Source organism: Coregonus clupeaformis, chromosome 21 (genome assembly GCF_020615455.1).
Source record: "Coregonus clupeaformis isolate EN_2021a chromosome 21, ASM2061545v1, whole genome shotgun sequence".
Taxonomy (NCBI): Eukaryota; Metazoa; Chordata; class Actinopteri; order Salmoniformes; family Salmonidae; genus Coregonus; species Coregonus clupeaformis.
The window spans coordinates 10,909,861-10,936,152 of NC_059212.1; the positions used below are offsets into that span (position 1 = coordinate 10,909,861).

A 26,292-nucleotide genomic window follows, 5' to 3' on the forward strand; every position below is an offset into this window, starting at 1 on the left:
CCTCAGACCACTCCCAGACAGTCATAGCAAAATTCTTGCTTGCGAAATAGCTTTTTGCTAAGAAGCTATTTTTGTTTATTTTTGATCATTTTAATTGAAAACAATCACAGTAAGGTACTTAATTGTTATCCAGAAATGATTTGATATTGAGATAAAAATGGCTGCATTGGACCTTTTTAAGGCCTAATGGGAGCTAGGGTGCGCAGCATGCATGTGTGGAGAGGGTGCGGTCGGATCGGAATTGAGTGAGAGACGTAACGGAGGTAAAAGAGAATGTAGGGAGAAGAACTGATCACTTGGCTAAGTTTGAGTCGCTAATGCACATAACACATGGAAGGAACACTGGAGTCTATGTGAATTAATGGTTGTCTTCTGGACAAAATTTCACCTGCAGAAGCAGATTCAAGATGCCGTCTACTGTATGACTGCGGTATAACTTAATTGCCCCCTAGCGGTCGTACCAAGCAATATGATTTGATATGGAATTTTATTAAATGTTCTTATCGTTTTAACGGAAAACCAATTTAAAAAATGGCAGTTTAAACGTTAAGAAATATTTTCCATTTGTCACATCCCTAAACCATAGTAGGTCTCCAAGCAGATACCTGCTGTACAACATATTTTCAGTCTCAGCTTACCTGCAAGTCAGATAAAGACCTTATAATGACTCATAACTATCTCATGGACAGGAAGCCACTCAAAAAGAGGATGAGTTTCATCCACTTGGATCTTCAGTTTTTGATTGGCCCCTTGCAGGTGACTGAAGGTGGATGATATTATAGCTGTAAAAAATGTAATTCTGATTGTTGGGGGTTTACTGTCATTCATGAGTTGCCAAGACTGTTACAAGCATGGAGGGGTCCAGATAATGATCACAGTCATTTAACTTGGGCTTTGGTTTGATTGGTCGCAACCCAATTGTTTGTAACTAAATGCCCCAAACCTTTTTGAATGGGATGTCTGTACAGTCTGTAGATTGTAAAGTCTTGCAGACTTGGCAGCTCCTATGACTTCCTATTATTCTGTGCTGTTATTACCTGTCCTGCCCTGTGCTGTGTGTTGTGGTGCTGAGCCAGCGTAAATGCTGTTTGTATCCACATCTCCCCCAGGTATTGAAAACCCCGAGCGCTCCCCCACCCACCCCGTCCCCCACCCTGGTGTCTGTGCAGGCCCTGGTCCGCATGCCCGTTCTGCCGCTGCCTGTAGGTCTGTCAGTGCCGAAAACCCAAACGGTTGGGGGTCCTTGGGTCCTACTTGAGCCCACCTGCAGGGATGGCCCCTCGTGTTTAAAACAGGTTGTATACCACTTTCAGTACATTGAAGGTAAGCTATCCCCCCCTCCTCCAAAAAACAAAACCCATCAACTTCACCTGGTTATTACCTCATGTTTATTTATTTTTAAATATAGTTTAATATTGTACACATTGTTTTAGCCAGATGCCCCCATAGACATGATTTACATGTTGTTTAAAAAACATGTCAAAGACAAACTGGATAAAAATAAGCTTAATCAAGTAAATCAGTCACGTACCCAAATTGTGGAGAGAAAGTTGGCAAATCAGTCACGCACCCAAATTGTGGAGAGAAAGTTGGCAAATCAGTCACGCACCCAAATTGTGGAGAGAAAGTTGGCAAATCAGTCACGCACCCAAATTGTGGAGAGAAAGTTGGGTTGGGTATGGGGGGCTGTATCCAACAAGCTATGATGGACAAGAGCACCTTCAGTGTACTATGTTATCTTACTGGAACAGCTCAGATGTATTTGCTCCTGTAATGAATACCTTTTTGTTTTCCCCGTGTTCCCTTTGATACAATGTTAGAAACTCCATGTGAGGATAGCAGTCTTGCTACGTATACAAATCCATGTGTTGCGGTTCTTTTAGGTGTGTTCCTCTAAAAAAATAAGGATATTGAAGTGTTTTGTTTCCCCTCTATCACTGGTTTTCATGTTTGTATGACCATGCTGTCTTTTGATACAGGGATATTTCTGCTCTGAGCTTTGAGTCTGCTTGTTATGAGCGGTAATTACCTCTACTTTATTTTGTGTGTATATATCATTAGAATGTTCTTTATAGGAGCAAAACAGAAATAAAAGAGCCCACATGAGTAGCTAATGGAGTATTTATGCCTTTTCCACAAATGTCTTCCCTACCTACACATGTCAATGTTCAGGCCCCTTTAAGTGTCTAACAATTAACAGAAATGTAGTATTTTTAAAGCTAATCCACCAAACCTAAACTAGAATACTTTTGTTTTCATCAGCATTTGTGCAGCTTTTAGGCTGGAATCCCAACTTGATTTGTGCGCAAAACTTGACTAACACAGATTTCAAGTTAGGATTTGGCCCATATATGATACATTTAGTTCAAATCAAATAAGCAAAAGACAACAACAAAAAACATCCTTTTGTGTGCTTTTTTTACTGACACTAACTGATGTTTTCCCCCACAATTATGTTTCCTGTGGTGGCTGAGAGCGAGACAGTCCAGCACCTTCTCCAGCCTGGGCTCCACTTTCAGAGAGACAAGACCTCCACCAAGCCACTTATCAAGGTCATTTTTTATGGCATGTGTAGATCCAAAAAGCAAACAACACTGGGCTGATAGAAAAGTCAAGATGGGGAATTACTTTCACTTACTATTTTCTTGAAGTAATTACTTTTTAAATTTATAATATAAATATATATAGTATTTAAAATAAATAAAGTACATTTACTTTTTTCTTCTTATCATAGACACTCATAAACATACCTTAAGTTTGGTTCCAAAAGTTTGTGCTCACAAGACTTTTAAGGCCTTGTATTTTTTACAGATGACAGACTCTTTCTGGTTAACAAAGTATCATTCCCAGCTGCTCATATACCTGACTGCGAATGTTTGGTTAATCATATGGCTCTAAACTGGTTCCAGATTGCCACAAGCAAGGCTTCAGGTAGCTTGTCTTGTAACTGTGTCAAAGTTTAGCCAAGATACTTGTTAATTTGTTCTCTATATATTCTAGGTGCTGCCACTTTAGAGAAGAAAAGCACAAGGAACCTCATCTGGACAAAGGTTTCTGTTCTGGAGATAGTTACTGTATTTGTAAAGGTGGACTCATCAATATGACAGAATCATACAAAGCGGGGCAAATTACTGCATACAGAAATCAACAACAGTATTCAAATCTTCTGAGATTGCCACTTGAGGCTTTTCCCAATGTGAGCTAGGCTCAAGGGAGGGTGCAGATTGGGAAGAGCCAAATGTGGCAGTCTTGGCAGATTGTTTTATTCTGTTTTCTGTAAGCAGAAAGAAGCTCTGCTGTGTATGATGTGATTTTGCTAAGTCAACCTTTAAAAGGCATGATGTCATGATCTGATTTGCTGTTCTTTTTCAAACATGTTAGCAGCAACTACTGTGGTTACCATAATGAGCCAGTATTGGACACATTGGGTGAGATTTTGGAGTCATTATAGACGTTCGAGATTTGTTCATGAACTCAATGCTTTGCTTATGGATTCTGAGCAAAGCCAAATAGATGGTAATCGTGTTAGGTAATAATAATAATATGCCATTTAGCAGACGCTTTTATCCAAAGCGACTTAGTCATGTGCGCATACATTTTTACGTATGGGTGGTCCCGGGGATCGAACCCACTACCCTGGCGTTACAAGCGCCATGCTCTACCAATTGAGCTAATTTAGATTGAACTTGTGTTATAATTTGGCTAAATCTATGCCAAAGTGACCATCAACAATAAGGTAATACGTTTTCATGTTATTGATCAATATCGGCAGATTCATATTATCATTGTGGTAACGTTGTAATTTTGTGTTTATTTTTCAGGGTAAGTCAGAACTGTCTTGGTTTCATCAAAATCTCCTTTTTCTGCTTTGGTGCCCATGTAAGACTCAAGACCAAAGAGATGTTCAACGATGGGCCCTGTGGATATTTCTCAGAACATTATAAAACAGAAATATGTTTTTAAATGTATGTAACACATTTGTCCATATCCTTCACTTTATTCATGTGATCCAACCTGAATAATTGGACACCACTTTTTCCAATATGATATAAAACATAAATATGTATATTTTGTCCGCTGTTGAGAACATAACTTGTACTCATTTTCATGTGTCTATAAATATAATAAACATGTCTGTGAAAAGTATTTGGTATAGTCCGTGCCTATCTGATTATCAATAAGAGATCTTTGGTAACTGTTTACTTGGACACTGTCAAGGCCTACATAATCGTGTAGCCATAATGACATCCTGACTTTGCCTATGTCTGCTTAAGTCTAAGCCCTTAGGTCGCAATATCTACTAAGCTAACATATGGAATTGTTTTAAGATGTTCATAAAATTGATAATTTAGCCATTTGATTTAGAATTTTTTGACCCCTGTAGGTAGATATATTTTTGAAATAAAAAAATCATGATGAAACATTGAATTTGGCCTTTACTGCTAGATCCCATAGAAACGCATTGAATAACATTTGTACATGGCAAAACGGTCAAAAAATGAATCGTAAGGAATAAGACACGGCAAGAGCATGGTGAACGGATAGATGTGGTTATGGACAGAGAGGAAGAAGAAGAGCCGAGTGCAGTGGGAGGATGTGTGTTGAGGAAGAATAGTGCCAAGTACAAACCATATTCTGCTGTCGCTGATAGCTCAGAAATTGAACCTAAGGAGAGTGAGGATGAATTACCTGTGGTGGCAGGTGTGGTGAAGACCTCAGAGTCTCGCCCCAGGCCCAGTGGGAGTGACATTTTTGGAGGAAGTGGATCCCTGCCTTTTGGCTGATCCATATGTAGTCTCAGGCTGGGTAGGAAAGACGTTGGGTACTGTTAAATCGGTGAAGGTAGCTCGAAGTGGACTTGATTTTTTTTTTTTTTTTTTTTTGTTCCATCCAGAGGGAGCGGGCGCATTGCATCACACGACTAGGGACAAGACCTGTGACTTGCTTTACTCTCCATAGCAGGACGCCTTTGAAAGGAGTGATTTACTGGTGTGCCGTTAAATGTTGAGGTGGTGCAACTGAAATTGAATATTCCCTGTGTCTGTGACACCCACTGTTTGGTGTGACGCAGACCTGTCCTTTTGAGTTTTGAAGCAGTCTTTACCCGATTAATCCATGTTAGGATACGTCGGTTATCCAGTGAGAGCTTTTGTGCCGAACCCACTAAGGTGTTTCAGATGTCAAGCTTATGGTCATGTTGCAATAGTGTGAAGGAGGGAGATTCCGAGATGTGAGAAGTGAGCAAGAGGGCATGGGATAAAGGAATCTGTAGTATCGGTGGGAAAAAACTGTCAATTGTGGGGGTGCCCATGTTGCTGGGGATCAGAAGTGCCCGGTGTGAGAGAGACCGGTTGAGGTTACCAGGGTCAGAGTAGAACATAAGGTGTCGTATGCTAAGGCAGTGAAGAGAGTAGAGGATGATGGGTCAAGGTTGAGTAGTAGGCTTAGGGCAATACAGAGTGATATACTGGTGGTGGTCGTGGTCTCCCGAGTGGCGCAGTGGTCTAAGGCACTGTGCTAGATGTGCCACTAGAGATCCTGGTTCGTATCCAGGCTCTGTCGTAGCTGGCCGCGACCGGGAGACCCATGGGGCGGCGCACAATTTGCCCAGCGTCGTCCAGGGTAGGGGAGGGAATGGCCAGTAGGGATGTAGCTCAGTTGGTAGAGCATGGTGTTTGCAACGCCAGAGTTGTGGGTTCGTTTCCCACAGGGGGCCAGTATGAAAAAAATAAAATTATGTATGCACTCACTAACTGTAAGTCGCTCTGGATAAGAGCGTCTGCTAAATGACAAAAAAAATTATTATATATATGTAAGGTTGGCTTCTTACCATTCATTGACATGGTTATCAACTTTACCGCAGAAATGGAACGTAAATCAGAGAAAATAGATGTTGTAGTGACAGCTGCAGAGAAGTACTAGGGTGTATGAGTTTTTTCTGCAGAAAAGTTACAAGGTGTGTTGAATGAAAGAATCCTGTCCTCCCAGGCCATCGGCCTGTTATAGGATCAGTTAGGGTGAAGTAGTGGATTGGGGTGGTTTTGTATGAAATAGTGGTTTATAGGTCACTGGCGTACCGGACACCCCCATGAGCTCTGGGGGCCCATGCGCATGGCATTGATGTAGTTCCTTATGAGTTTTAGTTTAAAAAATGATCTCTCCGCAGTTACAGGGATGGTAAAAACAGCTTGATTGCCATAGTAACATCAGGGAATCTGGACAGAAGGTAGTTGTACTTCAAATAAAGCAGTTCTGTTACATCTTTAATTGAGCCTCTCATTCTCCTTAATTGCCAGCCTCAACACGTTACGGAAATATATTAACTGTATAGGAAGCTCTGGGGACAGGTCGTCTGGATACTGGACAGCCAATACATTGGCAGATGCAAAGAGATTATCATCTTTAGCAGACAACAGTTCTTGAGGGCTTGAACAAAAAAAGTTAATTTGATTTAATTGACCTTGAATATTGCAGCCCAATTGATCCTCAAGCCAACTACATTTCTGCTCATTGTTTGGCTATTTGATGTGTAATTGTTATAAACATTTTATAAATAGCAGCTAAATACAGTATATAGCTATAGATAGCACACTGCATAATGAAACAATCCCTAGTAAGCTAGTGTTTTGAGGATGGACTGACTGTATTATTTGGCATTAATAGAATGGTTTTACGCACAACTTTCTATCCAAGCTGGGAGAGAGCGTGAGGACAGCTCATGTCATGCAGGTTCAGGTAGCCTATACAGGACAGTTGTATATTCTCTGGACCTTGGGGGGACCAGAGAAACTGCGTTATGCCAGTGATATAGGTGTATGGTTAGTTGGTGGTGCAAGTTTTTCCTTTTCCCTTTTCCCATTTCCTTTTTTATTTTTGTATCACAAAATGTGACGTGATTGACCACACACTACCGGATAGTAGATGGCTGCATGCACAAATAAAGACCCTAGCAACAGATTCGGCTCCGCCCACAAAGGGTAAAGAAAAACAAAGCTTTAATTGAAATGCATTCATTTTAGCGCTGTTTTAAAGGTACAATATGCAGAAATTGCTCCGGCATTTCCTGGTTGCAAAAATTCTAATAGTTTGCCTAATTTCAGTTTATGTTACAAAACAATCAATGTTTACCTTCAGACGACTAGTGTAGAAAATCAATGTACCATCTAAACCTCTGTCAAATATCAGTAACACTTCCTTTTAACAAGTCACATAATAAGTTGCATGGACTCACTCTGTGTGCAATAATAGTGTTTAACATGATTTTTGAATGACTACCTCATCTCTGTACCCCACACAATTATCTTGAAGGTCCCTCAGTTGAGCAGTGCATTTCAAACACAGATTCAACCACAAATACCAACAGGTGCCTCGCAGAGAAGGGCACCTATTGGTAGATGGGTAAAAAAAAAAAAGCAGATATTGAATATTCCTTTGAGCATGGTGCTAGTTATTAATTACACTTTGGATGGTGTATCAATACACCCAGTCACTACATTTACATTTACGTCATTTAGCCGACCCTCTTATCCAGAGCGACTTACAAATTGGTGCATTCACCTTATAGCCAGTAGGATAACCACTTTACAATATGTATTTTTATTTTTTTTGGTGGGGTAAGGGGGGTGGTAGAAGGATTATTTTATCCTATCCCAGGTATTCCTTAAAGAGGTGGGGTTTCAAGTGTCTCCGGAAGGTGGTGAGTGACTTCGCTGTCCTGACGTCGTGAGGGAGCTTATTCCACCACTGGGGTGCCAGAGTAGCGAACAGTTTTGACTGAGCTGAGCGGGAACTGTGCTTCCGCAGAGGTAGGGGGGCCAGCAGGCCAGAGGTGGATGAACGCAATGCCCTCGTTTGGGTGTAGGGACTGATCAGAGCCTGAAGGCACGGAGGTGCCGTTCCCCTCACAGCTCCGTAGGCAAGCACCATGGTCTTGTAGCAGATGCGAGCTTCAACTGGAAGCCAGTGGAGTGTGCGGAGGAGCGGGGTGACGTGAGAGAACTTGGGAAGGTTGAACACCAGACGGGCTGCGGCATTCTGGATGAGTTGTAGGGGTTTAATGGCACAGGCAGGGAGCCCAGCCAACAGCGAGTTGCAGTAATCCAGACGGGAGATGACAAGTGCCTGGATTAGGACTACAAAGACACAGTCATCCATCCTAACTCAGTTGCTGGAGAGGAGGGAAACTGCTCAGGGATTTCACCATGAGGCCGATGGTAACTTTAAAACAGTTACAGAGTTTGATGGCTGTGATAGGAGAAAACTGACGATGGATCAACAACATTTTAGTTACTCCACAATACTAACCTAATTGACAGAATGAAAAGAAGGAAGCCTGTACAGAATAACAAATATTCCTAAACATGCATCCTGTTTGCAAGAAGGCACTAAAGTAATGCTGCAACAAAATGTGGCAAAGCAATCAACTTTTTGTCCTGAATAGAATACAAAGTGTTATGTTTGGGGCAAATCCAATACAACACACTACTGAGTACCACTCTCCATATTTTAAAGCATAGTGGTGGCTGCATCATGTTATGGGTATGCTCGTAATCGTTAAGTACTGGGGAGTTTTTCAGGATAAAAAATAAATGCAATTGAGCTAAGCACAGGCAAAATCCTAGAGGAAAACCTGGTTCAGTCTGCTTTCCACCAGACACTGGGAGATGTATTCACCTTTCAGCAGGACAATAACATAAAACACGCCAAATCTACACTGGCGTTGCTTACCAAGAAGACAGTGAATGTTCCTGAGTGGCCGAGTTACAGTTTTGACATAAATCTGCTTGAAAATATATGGCCTGACCTGAAAATGGTTGACAAGCAATGATCAACAAACAATTTGACAGAGCTTGAAGAACTTTGAAAATTATAATGGGCAAATGTTGCACAATCCAGGTGTGGAAAGCTCTTAGAGACGTACCCAGAAAGACTCACAGCTGTAATCACTGCAAAAGGTATTTCTAACATGTATTGACCCAGGGGGTTGAATGCTTATCTCATCAAGATATTTTAGTTTTATTTTTCATACATTGTTTACAAATGTTAGATTTTTTTTTTTATAATTGAAATCCATTTTAATCCCACTTTGTAACACAACAAAATTTGGAAAAAGTCAAGGGGTGTGAATACTTTTTGAAGGTACTGTACAAAAAGAATGCTTAATATATGGGGCATCAGACTGGTCTCATAGACTAGACGTAACATAGTTAACGTAAATCGGGCCAATCAAATTAGTATGATATGTTACATTTGGTATGGTTACATAAGATAGAAGGTTACTTAAGGCAAGTCTCTTCTCCACCCGTTACGGGGTCTGAACCTCCGAAGCCTCCCACCATTAGCTCTGACAAATTGAAAATCCTAATCATTGGCAACTCCATTACCCGCAATATTAAACATAAAAATAATCATCCTGCGATCATACATTGTTTACCAGGGGGCAGGGCTACCGACATAAAGGCTAATCTGAAGATGGTGCTGGCTGAGGCTAAAACTGGCGAGTTTAGATGGTATAGGGATATGGTTATCCATGTCATCACCAACGATGTTAGAATGAAACAGTCAGAGGTCACCAAGCGCAACATAACTTCAGCGTGTAACTTAGCTAGAAAGATGTGTTGACATCGAGTAATTGTCTCTGGCCCCTTCCCAGTTAGGAGGAGTGATGAGCTCTACAGCAGACTCGCACAACTCAATCGCTTGTTGAAAACTGTTTTCTGCCCCTCCCAAAATATATAATTTGTAGATAACTGGTCCTCTTTCTGGGACTCCCCCACAAACAGGACGAAGCCTGGCCTGCTGAGGAGTGACGGACTCCATCCTAGCTGGAGGGGTGCTCTCATCTTATCTATCAACATAGACAGGACTCTCTCCTCTAGCTCCACAATGAGATAGCCTGCTGCCTGGCCTGCACCCTATTAGCCAGCCTGCCAGCTTAGTGGAGTCTGCCACTAGCACAGTCAGTATAGTCAGCTCAGTTTTCCCCATTGAGACCGTGTCTTTGCCTCGATCTATGTCGGGCAAAACTAAACTAAACATGGCTGTGTTCACTTTATAATAATAATAATAATAATATGCCATTTAGCAGACACTTTTATCCAAAGCGACTTACAGTCGTGCGTGCATACATTTTTGTGTATGGGTGGTCCCGGGGATTGAACCCACTACCTTGGCGTTACAAGCGCTGTGCTCTACCAGCTGAGCTACAGAGGACCACTTTAGCAATCTCACTGGAATAAAGACCTCCATTCCTGTCATTATTGAAAGAGATTGTGACAATATCTCACATCTCAAAATAGGACTACTTAATGTTAGATCCCTCACTTCCAAGGCAGTCATAGTCAATTAACTGATCATAATCTTGATGTGATTGGCTTGACTGAAACATGGCTCAAGCCTGATGAATTTACTGTGTTAAATGAGGCCTCTCCTCCTGGTTACACTAGTGACCATATAACCTGCGCATCCTGCGAAGGTGTTGCTAACATTTACGACAGCAAATAAATGACTGAGTTTTTGTCTTCTGAGCTTCTTGTCATGAAATCTATGCAGCCTACTCAATCTCTTTTTATAGCTACTGTTTAAGCGAAATAAGGCGTTTCCATGTTAAGTTGTTTGTTATTTCAAATGAAACTACTAAGTACATTCACAACTATTTTCAAATACATCCAAATAATTCAAATATTTATTTGAAAATACTATTTTTCAAATACTTCCAACGATATGTATTTGAAGTAATTGTAAATACATGCCAATACTTTCTAATTGGCATTTAGAAATAGATTCAAATAGAGCCCCACAGTGGAGGTGTCATAATACCCATAAAACCTAGTGTTCAAAGAGGGAAATGGTTCCAATCGTTTTTCCTCCATTTATTTTTACCATAGGGAATTTTAGAAACACTTAAAATAAGGGCTGTGTTTCGTGTAGGCTTACCCTGGCTTGACGTTTTGATAACCATGTAAATCTCTCTCGGACAAGGTGACTTTTATCAATATATTCAGCTCCATTTACTTTCAGATTCGAAAATGCTGATTAGCATCAAAGTAGACGTCACGCAGGACAACAAATCCCTCCTTGTTTGACCGCTGGGTTTTATAGGTATTATGACTCATACTGTGGTACTCTATATTCATCTACTTACTTTTTTCAAATAAAGGTTATCTTAATACTTGTTTTAAAATATATTGAAAAGTAATTGAAATACATGAACCCAGATCTGCTATGCTGAGGCACTTTATGAATATGGGCCCTGGTTCACACAAGCTTGTGATAGATGTGGTGAAGATTGTACACCTGAAGTAAATGTATCATAGCCAAAAAAGGAGTTGCTATAAGAATATTTGTATTTGTTTTTATTCTGTTTTTATTTGGGAAAAGCAAGGTTCAGACACACATTACATTTTTACAGTATCATTGAGACTTCTCTCACACCTATCCATAGTTCGGCAATAGTTCAGAAGCAAGTCTAGTCATGCAACGCAGCCCTCAAGGTCACGACCCACTAGCAAGTCCATTCATACAATGTACATAGTTGCCACCATAATTAAAAGTGAGAATATGCAAGATGTCGACAATGAAAAGTATAAAGTTAAAGAGCACACTAAAAGTTGAAACATTCAGTGAGTCAAAAATATCAAAGGAATTAATAATTCTGTATATCCCAATTTTTTTAAATGTCCCCCTTTTACAGTAACTATTAACAGTTGAACAGGAGGATGTTATTACAAAATATGTGGTTAATGTTGCTCCAACACTCCGTTCTATTACCCTGATGTCTTTTCTGCAGAGGAGTGATAAAGAACCAAAGTCAATGAGCTTGTTGATTTCCATTGTGATTGGCATAAGGTTTCCCACTCCACAGAAATGACCTCCCTTTCCCATTTCTCCTTTATGTATAGTGTATTTTTAGATTTGGACTTTAAGAAGCCATTGTATAGTCTGGAGAGTTTTGCTGCATGTTTCTGTAGCTCAGTTGGTATGGGTTTGTTTCCGACGGGGGGCCAGTATGAAAAATGTATGCACTCACTAACTGTAAGTCGCTCTGGATAAGAGCGTCTGCTAAATGACAAAAATGTAAAAACTTTATAAGCAGATATTCATATTGTTCTATAGTCTCCGAATCCTCCTCCTTTATGATTTCATTAAAGCGGTGACATAGTAATATTTGGAGATACTGTATCTATAGAAATCTTGACCTTCCAATCTTTGGCTGTTTTAGTACTTGGAAGCTTTGGAGTGCCCCCTTGTGTACAAAAGTACAGCAGGCTGAGATAATGTTTTAGTTTTTAAGGTATTGATTGTAGCTAGGTCACTCTCATTTAGATGGAAAACCAAGCACAGTTTGGGGTATTAAATCATTTTGATCATTTTACCAATTAGCCAAAATACATTTTGCTCAAACAAGCTATGACTTATTGACTCATTTTGAGCAACTTGTATTTTTCTTCATCTGGTAGGAAATAAATCGTGCTGCTTCCCTATTTGGCCACTAGATGGAGTCAATGAGCTACCACATATGAGTAGGCCTCCAGCACCAGCCCCTTCTGCGATATAGCCCTGTATGTGCCATTACGCTTTGCAAACGGATAAGAGTTACAGATATAGAGTGATATACTATATGTGCAGGTTTGGTTCTTGTAAACTGACTGATGATGACAGAAATTATCAACAATCATGAAGATAACGTCAAGTAAAGAGCACGAATGGTAAACCATAGAAGGCCTATAGCCCCACAATACGTAGTCACAGCTGTGCACAACTTCCTTCTGACCACGATGCGTTCTGTATTGTACTGTATTGTACTGTGACTTCTGAATTTGCCACAAGACAGCTATGAAATGACAACATAAAAAATTACATTCAATGTTATGTAATATTTTTCGACAGCAACAAAACAATCTGTTGGTGGGAAGTGTGTCTGTGCATGTGTCCGTGTATTTGTGCATTTGTGAGTGACTATATATATGTTTATTTCTTAATGCACATTTATGAGACACTTGTAACTGAAAATATTTATTCAAATTCAACAACAGTGACCTACATTTTTGATGATAATTGTCATTGTGAACAGGGCAATACAACTTTTTTGTTTATGACACTTTTTCACTCTCACTGTGAAAGCTAAACATACTCATCACAAATAAGGGCTTTCCTACTTAGAAAGTATTTCAAAGAATTGATCAGTTCATTGATATGCTCCTAACAAAGAAATTGATACAAAAAATAATATCCATAGTAGATCGTAATGACTGGCTAATATAGAAAACAAACTTTATAACATAGAGATGGATAGAGGGTACACTTGCCACAAAGCTGTCTAAGTATGGGCAGCACTTTACACCTTTTCAGACTATACACAATCCAGTGATGGTATGCACCTTTTCAGTTTGTTTACAAACTGTCAATAAACCCAGAAGTAGAAGAAGAAAAATTGACTACTTTAAAATGGAGATAGCCCACAATGGTGCTGCCCATGCTGTCACAGAATCCATCATTTCAAAGAAAAGAGGGGTCTTCTTCTCTTTCCCATCTCTCTGCTTTCTAAACAAATGCAAAAAAAAGACACAAAAACAACATGGCTGAATTGGCAGAACATTAAAGACCAATGCAAATGCATTAGACCAGTACAGGACCAATGCTGTCATGGTTAGCTCTTTTCCCATCCCTGGCATCGTCAAACACAAATCCCCAACCACACCAGACTGTGATTGTTCATCCTTTGTGGACACCAGCAAAAATGAAAAGGTGTTTGGACCAGCCAATTTAAGAGTCTTATCATGACCAACACTTATAGCAATGCCCCAAAGAGCCAAGAGGTCTTCCTCGACATTCCCCCAGCTCTCAGAAAGGGACCTCTTCCTTCCCCATGTCACTGCCTCAGCCTCAGCCATGGTCCGATAACCAAAGAAGTCAAAGTCTGATTCAAGAGTGGGCAAAAAACACTACAACTTCTGCATCATGGAATAGAGCGTATGTCCGCAAACAAGTTTGCACAGACCCCAATTGTTATGAGGGACTTCTGGTCGCAAGTGAAAGGTTGTACTATGACCGTGCCTTCAAAGCGAGAGCGCCTGTGTGGTGTCCGTGTCCGACATGACTGATGAGCGCCCGGGGCCTCCCTGGATCTTGCCGAGTTTCCCCTTGGCCGGCCAACAGTGGTAGATGCGGAGAAGCTTGAGGACGTCTCTGCGGAAGCGTACGCCCACAAACACATACAGGAAGGGGTTGAGGCAGGCGTGCGTGTAGGCCAGACTCTTCAGCACCTGGCCGACCACGTCGAAACGCTTTGCCGCGTCGCAGTCCGTCTCGGTGCTGTTGGCTGCCTGGGTGGCCTCCATCACCAGCACGCTGTTGTACGGCAACTGGGAGAGGACAAACACGGCCACCACCACCAGGATCACGCGCAACGCCTTGTGCTTCTGGAAGCTGCGGGTTTTGAGAAGGGTGCGGATGATGCCGGCATAGCAGAACACAATGACCAGCAGGGGCAGGCAGAAGCCCATGCAGATCTGAAGCGCCAGGACCAGGATCTTAGTACGGTTGTTCTCGTTGCTCCAGTAGACCATGGTGCAGTAGCTCTGGCCCTCCAGCTCCTTGACGTTGGCGAACGTGAACTCGGGCAGGGCCAACACCACGGCCAGTAGCCAGACGCAGGCACACACCAACTTGCTGCAGCTCAGCCGCTGTTTCTTGGAGTTCTGGGCCATGGTGGGCTGGACGATGACCACGTAGCGATCGACGCTGATGCAGGTGAGCAGTAGCATGCTGCTGAAGAAGTTGATCTTGTAAAGGGCCGAGGTGACCTTGCAGAGGCCCGGGCCGAAGCTCCATCCCTGGGTGGCCTCCACGGCCCAGAAGGGCAGAGTGCCCAGGAAGAAGAGGTCGGCCACAGCTAGGTTCAACAGGTAGACATCGGTCATGGTCTTGAGACGCTGGCGGAAGTGGAGGTAGATCCAAACTACGGTCAGGTTGCCCAGGCCGCCCAGGATGATGATGGTCCAGTAGAGAGGCGGTTCGTACTGGCCTCGGAATTCCCTGACGGCATATTTGTCGCACATAAAGCCGTCCAGATTGTCCTCACCAGCCGTGGGGGTGAAGCTGGAGTCATAGTCATACACCTGTGTGTGAGACAGGACAGCATACTGTAGCTTGTTGGACATGTGGACCAATTGTGCGAGTAAATGATATGAGCAGAATACACAGTATGTAGACCATGGCTCTCTAATATTTTCTTTCATAAGAGCGACAAAAAATACAATATATGTATGTAATTGAACACTTGAAACGGTTATGAATTAAAATAATACAAATAGCTATTTCACACAAATATAACACACACAATCTTTTATACAAATTGTAAAAAAATGTATAAGTTGTTTACCTCTGAATCCATTAGTGAAGTCACCATGCCACCTATAACTGGCATCTGAAAAGAGAAGGAAGAGGAAAACAACATGAAAATAATACACAGCTATACAGAATATGTCATTGTGTAATATTGGCAGGCCTATTTAGTAATGTAATGCTTATTTTCTCTCAGTCTCCTGCTTGTAGATAGTCAATGTTTCACAAATTCCATATTATGTCTAGACTTGCATATCATTGCACATAGTTAGGCAAGAACACGACCTCCTTGTTTTACCATGCCTTATCACTTGCAGTCAAGTGATGGAACTACCACAAAACAATCTGATGGAACTACCACAAAACAATGTGTCAAGACATTTAGAAATGTCCTCACTTAGCATTTTGATCATTTTGATTGCACATCATTCAGAAATAATTGTCCAATCAGACGACAATGAAGTATCTAAATATCAAGCAAACAAACATCCTGTCGTGGCTAATCTATTTCTGAGCATAATGTAAAGAGACAAAGTCAGACAGAAATATTACAACACCATAAAGTGCATACTTTATAGTAATACATGGCGTTATTGATACACTTGAGAACACTGCATGAGACCAGCTTTTCAGACAATTCGACTTACTGTCATTCTCTGCTATTGTGAGTGAGATGTCAATCAGGCGCCTGAATTCAAAATGCTTGTTGGTCGCTTCCTTCTCACTAAGTTGCTTTAGGGAACTGTCTGGCAACGGTCTGCTCTGCAGAGGCTTTTGAAGAATTCAGTTAAACCACAAGTGACGTGCATGAAATCAGTTTGCAAAGCAGGGTGATGCTCTATAGTATTCATTTGGGTGTTTTACCCCCTCTTGCCAGTGCAAACCTGCAGAATGCATAAAGACTGATTAAACTTCAGGGATTTTAGTCATTTATGAAATTGTGAATGTACCTGTCCAGTATACAATGAATGAGTCATAGGAAATTACTTTTTCTATTGTCAGCAGAATTTTCTTCTGCCGTATGTTTTCACCCCCATATGCAAGAAGAAAGCTTTCTCAAGACACCTTTGTTCATATACTGATTTACAGTAAATTGCTCAGTGGTGTACTTATATTTCGATTTTGGTTCAGAGATTTTGCTTTGAAATCTCCAATGTGACAATCAAAAATCCTATTACAATGTGTTTTAGACTTATTGACTGTAGAATAAGCATATGCATTATGATGTTTGCTGATGGCGCACACTCACCACACACAACCTCTTCCCTCCTCTTAGGAGTGGAGGCCTATACTGCACACAATGACTTAGGTTTGTTACTTCAGGCACCATGGCACAATGTTGTGGTTACCGTTTCATAATATTGCTGTAATTGATTGAGGAGATGGTCCACTCACCTTGGCCAGCGGGTACACTAACCTGGTGTCGCAGGCTGAATCAGGCCCTGATTAGGGGGGAAGGATGAAAACCAACACTGTAACACGAGGCTGCAACATGGGTGGGGGTAGAAACCTATTGTGCTATCGCTTAAATCCTTATTATATACAGTATGTTATTATATATTATTTACATGCAGATTTTAGTCTGTCTCTATTTGTCAAACGTTGGCTTGCTAAGTAGAGGCGCCGGGTTGACACTGGAGCAGATTAGTAAGGTGATACACTCAAACCAAATGCCGCCAAGTTAAAAATTGCTCAAGGTGTTACCGTACCTTTGTTTTTCACTCTGCATAACTGTTCAAGAGTGACACAGTGTCAGGCATGCTATCATGTGAAGATCGAGTCATAAACAATCAGATGAATTGAAGACATGACAACGCATTGAGGATATTTGACTTGTATGCATGGTCCAAAACCATTATGATATGTGTTGGCATTACATTTTGAAAACGTTTTGAATTTTGTAATGTACATACGGCCTACACTCTTAGAAAAAAGGGTTCTTCAGCTGTCCCCATAGGATAACCCTTTTTGGTTCCAGGTAGAACTCTTTTGGGTTCCATGTAGAACCCTCTGTAGAAAGGGTTCTACATGGAACCCAAAATGGTTTTTCAAAGGGTTCTCCTATGGGAACAGCCAAATAACCCATTTAGGTTCTAGATAGAGGAGGTTCTAAGAGTTATAAGAGTTTAGGTTATTTTAGGTTCTAAAAGTGTATGAACAGTAATTTCTAAATGTCTAGTCTAGTAACAGCATGCCATCTCGGGTCACCTCTCTAATCGGCTCTGACTGAATAACCTCTGGATGCTACCAGCAGAATATGGAGATTCGACACTGTCATGCTTGCCTTGACTTGCCATTTAGGCCTCTGTGTTGTGTTAACAACTAGTGATATTTCACCTGTCTATCATATCAAGTGAATTTGCACATCATTTGAGCGAAGACATATTGAGAAACACAGACGTGGGCAGGAAAAGCAGTATAACTTAATGGAAATTACACAGAAGTAAGTGTGTGTGTCTCTCTCAGTGTGTGTGTGTGTGTGTGTGTGTGTGTGTGTGTGTGTGTGTGTGCCCTACACTGTAATAAGATATTTTTAAACTTTGCTTGAACTCTTCATCATAAGGGACTGCTTATGATGATAATAAAGCCTATAACCACTGTAATGGCACAAAGCAGCAAACTGGCTAGGCATATTGCTAACCAATAGCTTACCTAGATAACAGCTTTTGCCCTGACAGTGTAAAGCTAGTTGCTATAAGCTGACACCAACATGACTGTTTATAACATCTGGTATGCCATTATTTTAGTGTTATGTAGAACTTATGCTGAAGGGTGAAGATAAAGTGATATTAAACAGATCAATAGGGGGAAAGATTAATTCAAAACATGTTTGTTTATGCCATTTGATTTCCGACCTAGCCTTACATCACTATGTTTGGTACACTTGATTTGGAAATACTGAGATAGAAAGATTATATTAGATTCGTGATGAGAAAAGTGTTGCAATCAATCTTATGCAATGAAGCCGGTAAAACAACACAACAACTCGTGTTTTTGCGAGCCAGAACTCGTGTTTGGATGTAAAATGTTAATATATCATACCAATTTAACGTTAAGATACCAGTGTTCTCAAGACCAATTCACCATTAAAATGGATGTGTCATACTAATAGGAGAGGTAAATGAGAGTGCAGAGAGAATAACACATTGAAGCTCACCTCCAACATTGTAGCGCTAAACAGGGAAAGACAAACAACAAAGAATACTGTAATAATAAACTGATCATTGACCATGTGCAGCCAAAGTTAACTAAACAGAATCTTTGTCTCTGTGGTAGACTAGTGTCATTTAAAATGCTATATCTTTCTAACAGGAGGGTCTGTGTGTATCAAATCAAATCAAATCAAATTTTATTTGACACATGTGCCGAATACAACAGGTGTAGACCTTACAGTGAAATGCTTATTTACAAGCCCTTAACCAACAATGCAGTTTTAAGAAAAAAAAGTGTAAAATATAGATAAGTAAAAAAATATAGATAACTAATAATTAAAGAGCAGCAGTAAAATAAAATAACAGTAGGGAGACTATATAACGGGGGGTACCGGTACAGAGTCAATGTGCGGGGGCACCGGTTAGTCCCCGTGACTGGCCCTCTCCACATATCTTGGCCAGATGATATCCTACATTAAACAGGAAGACGGATAATAATTTCACTGCTCGTTATCTGCTCTACATGATAATAGTAATCTAGCTAGCTAACGTTAACCCAAAGTCATCATTTATATATGACTCTGGTTAACCTAGGAGCTGTGCACATAACTAGATTATGTAGATAGCATTTGCCACTTCCTTTGTCCCCACAATGATGAAGCTTCCATACTTCAACTATTCGGTTTCACCAAAATATTGTTTTCCGTCTACAGAGGCATATCCAATGTGTGTGTGTGTGTTTATGTGTGTGTGTGTATGTGCGCACGCTCTGTGTGTAAGGACCGCGGAGGTGCAGAAGGTTGTGTTCAAGATGAATGTGGAGAGGGCCAGTCACGGGGAGCAGCCCTGCCCACTGCTGCATGCACAGCCATGGAGCTATCGATATAGTCATTGTAAATAAGAATTTGTTCTTAACTGACTTGCCTAGTTAAAGGCCTCTACTTCCAGCCCATACATACTATATACATTTTATGGACACAGTCAAATTCTACAATAATTATATTTTGTTTGTTTTTACTCCTGAACTTCCTCCGATCATTTTCATGCTGTCCATCTGGTTTGCTTCTATATGCCATATTTTTCTAACTGTGCTCTTTCACAAAAGCTCTCAACCTATAACCTATATACTTATTATGGACACAGTATGCTTTACATTAGTTATCTTGTTGTTATTAGTTGTTGTTAGTTGGTATTAGTCCCATCCTTCAGCTCCATTCAACACCTCCCGTCTACCTCAACACCATCCATATTGGATTTATATTTGCCATATATTTTTCAACTCTACTGTGATGTTTTACAAAAGTTCTGAACCTTTCTATTCTCATTGTTTCTACAGATTGTAAATTGAAAATTATTTTTTTTGCTAAAAGTATTATTATATTATTGATCGATTGACTATGACTTTTCAGATCACTCAGTAGTGCTATCTGCAGGGTTAGCTCCAGGTAAATATTGCAATCCTTTAGCCATTCCTGGACCTGTGTCCAAAAACAAGCTACAAATGGACAATACCAAAACAAATGATCTAATGATTCTGTCTCTTCGCAGCAAAATCTGCAGAGCTGGGAAGATTGTATCCCCCATATAAATAACATTCTATTGGTAGCAAGAATTGTATATAATAATTTAAATAGAAACATTCTAAGTTTTGAATCCGGCATCGTTTTGCGTATCAATTCATAAACACTATGCCATGGAATCGGTACGTCAAAAATCTCTTCCCAACTATTTTGCAATCTATATGGGACGGCTGTCAATCCTTTGGTCCTTAAATGAAACTGGTATACTTTTTTATTTATCACAATTTTCTTTAACCAATTATATTATTTAATGCAAGGCCGACAGACAAGTTCCTTACTTTTTCCCCATTCCACTTTCCTTTTCCATTTTTGCGGTAATGCTGCAATTATTTGGTTGTAACTTTGGGTAGAGCAGACATTTCCATATGTTTTTGTTAGCTGCATGTGCAACATAACTCCACCAGTCCTACCGATAATATCATTTACGAAGATTATACCTTTTTTTTTTAATTTTGTCATAAAAAAAAGGTTTTTTATCAATTAGTATATTTGAGTTTAACCACAATATTTGTTGCATTATTTGTTCTGTCGTTTCTGGAGGATTAAATTGAAATTGCAACCAACTTTCTATGGCTTGTTTTAGAAATAGTGATATTTGGGAGATTATTTCCTTTTCAAATAACTTAAAGTGAGAGGTTGTAATCTGAATAAAGGAAAAAAGGCCATTTCTGAACATTGTCTCACCCAATCTTACTAATTTGCTAGAGAACCAGTTCGGATTTCAGTATAACTTTTGCATGACTAAAGCTTTTAGTGATAGGTCTAATGCTTTAATATCTAATAATTTCCGTCCTCCAAATTCATATTCATTAAATAAATAGGCCCGTTCAATTTTGTCTGACTTGCCGTTCCAAATAAAATGGAATATTTTTTTCTCATATAACTTAAAAAACTGTTCGCTAGGCGTAGGCAAGACCATGAGCAAATAGGTAAACTGGGATAATACTAAAGAGTTAATCAGGGTGATTTTTCCACAAATTCACAGGTATTTACCTTTCCATGGTAGCAAGATCTTATCTATTTTTGCTAACTTTCTATTAAAATGTATTGGTGTGAGATCATTTATTTCATTTGGGATATGTATTCCGAGTATATCCACATCACCATCAGACCATTTAATTGGTAAACTACATGGTAATGTAAAATGTTTATTTTTTAGTGATCCAATACGTAATATAGTACATTTATCATAATTTGGTTGTAATCCAGAGAGGTTAGAAAATGTATCTAGATCCTCTATGAGGCTGTGGAGGGATTCAAGTTGTGGATTTAAAAGAAAACATGAATCATCAGCGTACAATGACACCTTTGTCTTTAAGCCCTGGATTTCTAATCCCTTGATATTATTGTTGAATCTGATTTTAATAGCTAACATCTCGATGGTAATAATAAATAGATATGCCGATAGTGGACAACCTTGTTTCACTCCTCTTGACAGTTTAAAACTTTCGGAGAAATAGCCATTATTTACTATTTTTCACCTAGGGTTACTATAGATGATTTTAACCCAATTTATAAGAGATTGTCCAAAATTGAAATCCTCCAGGCATTTATATATAAACCCCAGTCGTTCTTTATCAAATGCCTTTTCGAAATCTGCTATGAATAGTAGGCCTGGTTTCCCAGATTTTTCATAGTGTTCTATTGTTTCCAGTACTTGCCTTATATTATCTCCAATGTATCGCCCATGTAAAAAACCTGTCTGATTAGAATGAATAATGTCCGACAATACCTTTTTAATTCTATGAGCTATACATTTTGCTAGAATTTTTGCATCACAACACTGAAGTGTAAGGGGCCTCCAATGTTTTAAATGGACTGGATCTTTATATTTTCTACTTGTATCCTGTTTCAGTAATAATGAAATCAGACCTTCCTCTTGAGTGTCTGATAATCTACCATTTACATAGGAGTGGTTAAAACATGCTAATAACGGTCCTCTGAGTATATATAGAAAGGTTTGTTATACCTCGACTGGTATGCCATTCAATCCTGGAGTTTTCCCGGACTTAAAGTCTTTAATTGCATCCAGAAGTTCCTCCTCTGTAATTTCACCTTGACATGAGTCTTTCTGTATGGCTGTTAATTTTACATTATCAATAGAAAAAAAATCTCTACAATTTGCTTCAGTTAGAGGAGATGGAGGCGACAGAAACGAAAACATATGCTTAAAGTACTTTGTTTCCTCCTTCAAAATATCATTTGGTGAATCATGGGTGACTCCGTCATTTGTAACCAGTTTCAATAAATTATTTTTGGTAGCATTCCTATGTTGAAGATTTAAAAATAATTTGGTGCATTTTTCCCCATATTCCATCCAGTTTGCTTTATTTTGATAATATATTACACTTGATCTTTCTTGAATAAGTTTCTCCATTTCTTTTTGTTTTTCCTCTAATTTATTCTGAGCCTCTATGTAACAGTTTTTATTGCTATCTATCTGTTCTGTTAGACCTTCTATTTACTTTCGAGATGAGTACTGAATTGCATTGCCTCTAAAGGCACATTTAAAGGTGTCCCATACAATAAGGGGATTTGCTGTACCTATGTTATGTCGGAAAAAAACTGTTTTTAAATTCCTCTGTCCTAGTTAAAAACAAGTTATCATCCAATAGGCTTTGATTACATTTCCAATATCCTCGCCCACGTGGAAATTCAGTAAGAGTAATGTATACAGTGGGGAAAAAAAGTATTTAGTCAGCCACCAATTGTGCAAGTTCTCCCACTTAAAAAGATGAGAGAGGCCTGTAATTTTCATCATAGGTACACGTCAACTATGACAGACAAACTGAGAATTTCTTTCCAGAAAATCACATTGTAGGATTTTTAATGAATTTATTTGCAAATTATGGTGGAAAATAAGTATTTGGTCAATAACAAAAGTTTCTCAATACTTTGTTATATACCCTTTGTTGGCAATGACACAGGTCAAACGTTTTCTGTAAGTCTTCACAAGGTTTTCACACACTGTTGCTGGTATTTTGGCCCATTCCTCCATGCAGATCTCCTCTAGAGCAGTGATGTTTTGGGGCTGTCGCTGGGCAACACGGACTTTCAACTCCCTCCAAAGATTTTCTATGGGGTTGAGATCTGGAGACTGGCTAGGCCACTCCAGGACCTTGAAATGCTTCTTACGAAGCCACTCCTTTGTTGCCCGGGTGGTGTGTTTGGGATCATTGCCATGCTGAAAGACCCAGCCACGTTTCATCTTCAATGCCCTTGCTGATGGAAGGAGGTTTTCACTCAAAATCTCACGATACATGGCCCCATTCATTCTTTCCTTTACACGGATCAGTCGTCCTGGTCCCTTTGCAGAAAAACAGCCCCAAAGCATGATGTTTCCACCCCCATGCTTCACAGTAGGTATGGTGTTCTTTGGATGCAACTCAGCATTCTTTGTCCTCCAAACACGACGAGTTGAGTTTTTACCAAAAAGTTATATTTTGGTTTCATCTGACCATATGACATTCTCCCAATCCTCTTCTGGATCATCCAAATGCACTCTAGCAAACTTCAGACGGGCCTGGACATGTACTGGCTTAAGCAGGGGGGATACGTCTGGCACTGCAGGATTTGAGTCCCTGGCGGCGTAGTGTGTTACTGATGGTAGGCTTTGTTACTTTGGTCCCAGCTCTCTGCAGGTCATTCACTAGGTCCCCCCCGTGTGGTTCCGGGATTTTTGCTCACCGTTCTTGTGATCATTTTGACCCCACGGTGTGAGATCTTGCGTGGAGCCCCAGATCGAGGGAGATTATCAGTGGTCTTGTATGTCTTCCATTTCCTAATAATTCCTCCCACAGTTGATTTCTTCAAACCAAGCTGCTTACCTATTGCAGATTCAGTCTTCCCAGCCTGGTGCAGGTCTACAATTTTGTTTCTGGTGTCCTTTGACAGCTCTTTGGTCTTGGCCATAGTGGAGTTTGGAGTGTGACTGTTTGAGGTTGTGGACAGGTGTCTTTTATACTGATAACAAGTTCAAACAGGTGCCATTAATACAGGTAACGAGTGGAGGACAGAGGAGCCTCTTAAAGAAGAAGTTACAGGTCTGTGAGAGCCAGAAATCTTGCTTGTTTGTAGGTGACCAAATACTTATTTTCCACCATAATTTGCAAATAAATTCATTAAAAATCCTACAATGTGATTTTCTGGATTATTTTTTTCTCAATTTGTCTGTCATAGTTGACGTGTACCTATGATGAAAATTACAGGCCTCTCTCATCTTTTTAAGTGGGAGAACTTGCACAATTGGTGGCTGACTAAATACTTTTTTTCACCACTGTATGCCAATTATATGATGGTCCGACCGCATTCTGTCCCCTATCAACACTTTTTAAACTTTTGGTGAAACGAGAATGACATAAAAAATAAGTCAAGACGACTAGCTTGATTGAGTCTCCGCCATGTATATCTCACTAGATCAGGATATTTAAGCCTCCATATATCTACTAGTTCTAATGTATACATGACATTCACGATTTCCTTAAGAGCATAAGGGTGATTGTTTGTAGTGTGATTTCCTTTACGGTCCATTGAGCTATTTAAAACGGTATTATAATCTCCCACCATATTAATAGTCTTGAATTGCTTGCAGAGTTGATAATTTATTATATATATTGTCAAAAAAGTGTGGATCATTATTTGGTCCGTAAAGGCTAATGAGCCATATCTGTTTATGGTCCAATAACATATTTAAAATAATCCATCTACCTTGCGTATCTGTTTGGACAATTTGCACATTCGGATCGAAATTACTGTTAATTAATATCATCACCCCTTTTGAGTTTCTTTGCCTATGGGAGAAGTATATTTCGCCCGCCCATTCCTTTTTCCACGCAACTTCATCTAGAATTGTTGAATGAGTTTCCTGTAAACAATAGATATTATATTCCTTCTCTTGGAGCCATGTAAATATTGTTCTTATTTTGTTATTATCTGCTAAGCCATTACAATTATAACTGGCTATATTTATTTCACCACATACCATAATGGGATACAAGTTTCAAATCTATTTATCATTATATATGTTTGTAAATTTACTAATAAAAAATACCATAGCGATTGACTGTCCATATAGCTGTACCATGATATTTGCATTGCTACTAAGTAACCCTCCAATTGTTCTCCACTAATTCCCCTGCTAAAGCCCCTCCCAAGTTGGGCCGTCATCCCAGTGATCAGCATACCACCCCCGTCCCCCCGAATCCCTAGGCCCCCGAAAGGCCAGGACCCATCCATCGAAAACAGCACACAGTGCCACCCACAAAACAGAAGCAGGTCAACCGCCAAAAGCATTTCCAATGCTCTCACCTCAATATATATAGCCATTTAAAAATAATAAAAATTATAGACTGATCATGTCTTTGTCAGTGGGCAAACGTACAAAATCAGCAGGGGATCAATCCCCACCGGCTAGGTACAAGGTCGTCAAGGTTCTCATTAGCAGCTTTGAGAATTTCCTTGTATATTATGCTCTCCCATCAGGGGGCTCTGGCTTTGTAGGACCAACCCTGCCGGGCAAGCTCAGAATCTTGAGGGGGCGGTGCTGCTCAAGTAGGCCTCTGACCGCATTTATTTTTCTGTTTAGGCTGCATATAGACAACTCACAGCAGGTCCATAAAACAGATGGGGACTTCTCTTTGGGTATGGGTCACTCAGGTGGGTGTCTAGGATATAGGGTTGGGGATCGTTCCATCATGATAGGACAATAAAAAATAGATTAGATGTATACTATATTTTAAAATGTATATCCCTCATCTGCACAAAATTGAAAGCTCTCTCTCACAACCCCTGCTCACAGACACACGTTGATTCTGGGATATGCAACCATTTCCTTTCTCACTCACTTAACGCCACACTTATTCAAACACAAAAACTAACACCATACCTTCCATCACAATTCATCCACACATACCCACATACTGTGCCTTCTATGTCTTCTGTTCGCTATGTTTTTATCTATGTTGATTGAGTACGTGTTCTACTTAGTTGTATTTGAAGATGTATTATTTTGCTTGTTATCTTTTCTTGTAATACCATTTTATCCTTTTATAAAATGCTATACATACTATAAATGTTCTTTATTATTACAATACCTACCATGGCTAGTATTGGGTGTTCCATTATTCGACTCCTCTATTAGAACTTTCAGAATAGCCATGGAGTAGTCTTTCTGTAGCGGTACATTTGGTTGTCAATATACAGTTTATCGACAATGA

At 39.9% G+C, this 26,292-nt stretch overlaps 1 protein-coding gene and 1 long non-coding RNA gene across 2 annotated transcripts; one reads left to right on the forward strand and one right to left on the reverse strand.

Annotated features, from left to right (window-relative positions):
* The first annotated feature begins 1,338 nt into the window (after positions 1 to 1,338).
* On the forward strand, positions 1,339 to 4,146 carry LOC121534910. The gene is made up of 2 exons (XR_005994694.2): positions 1,339 to 3,050; positions 3,822 to 4,146. It is a non-coding gene; the product is annotated as an uncharacterized LOC121534910 (long non-coding RNA).
* An 8,855-nt stretch (positions 4,147 to 13,001) lies between these two features.
* On the reverse strand, positions 13,002 to 16,179 carry LOC121534911 (C-C chemokine receptor type 9). The gene is made up of 3 exons (XM_041841528.2): positions 15,993 to 16,179; positions 15,383 to 15,427; positions 13,002 to 15,119 (listed from the first exon to the last, which is right to left on the reverse strand). Exons 1-3 carry the CDS (start codon positions 15,996 to 15,998, stop codon positions 14,058 to 14,060), a joined length of 1,113 nt encoding a protein of 370 aa, XP_041697462.1. The 5' UTR covers positions 15,999 to 16,179; the 3' UTR covers positions 13,002 to 14,057.
* Between the last annotated feature and the right edge of the window lie 10,113 nt (positions 16,180 to 26,292).

What these genes read in the sequence shown, in the direction of transcription:
- LOC121534911 (XM_041841528.2), bottom strand. An exon ending in CTTCACTAATGGATTCAGAG is followed by an intron (nt 15,120 to 15,382) that starts GTAAACAACTTA and finishes TCTCACACACAG; the next exon opens with GTGTATGACTATGACTCCAG.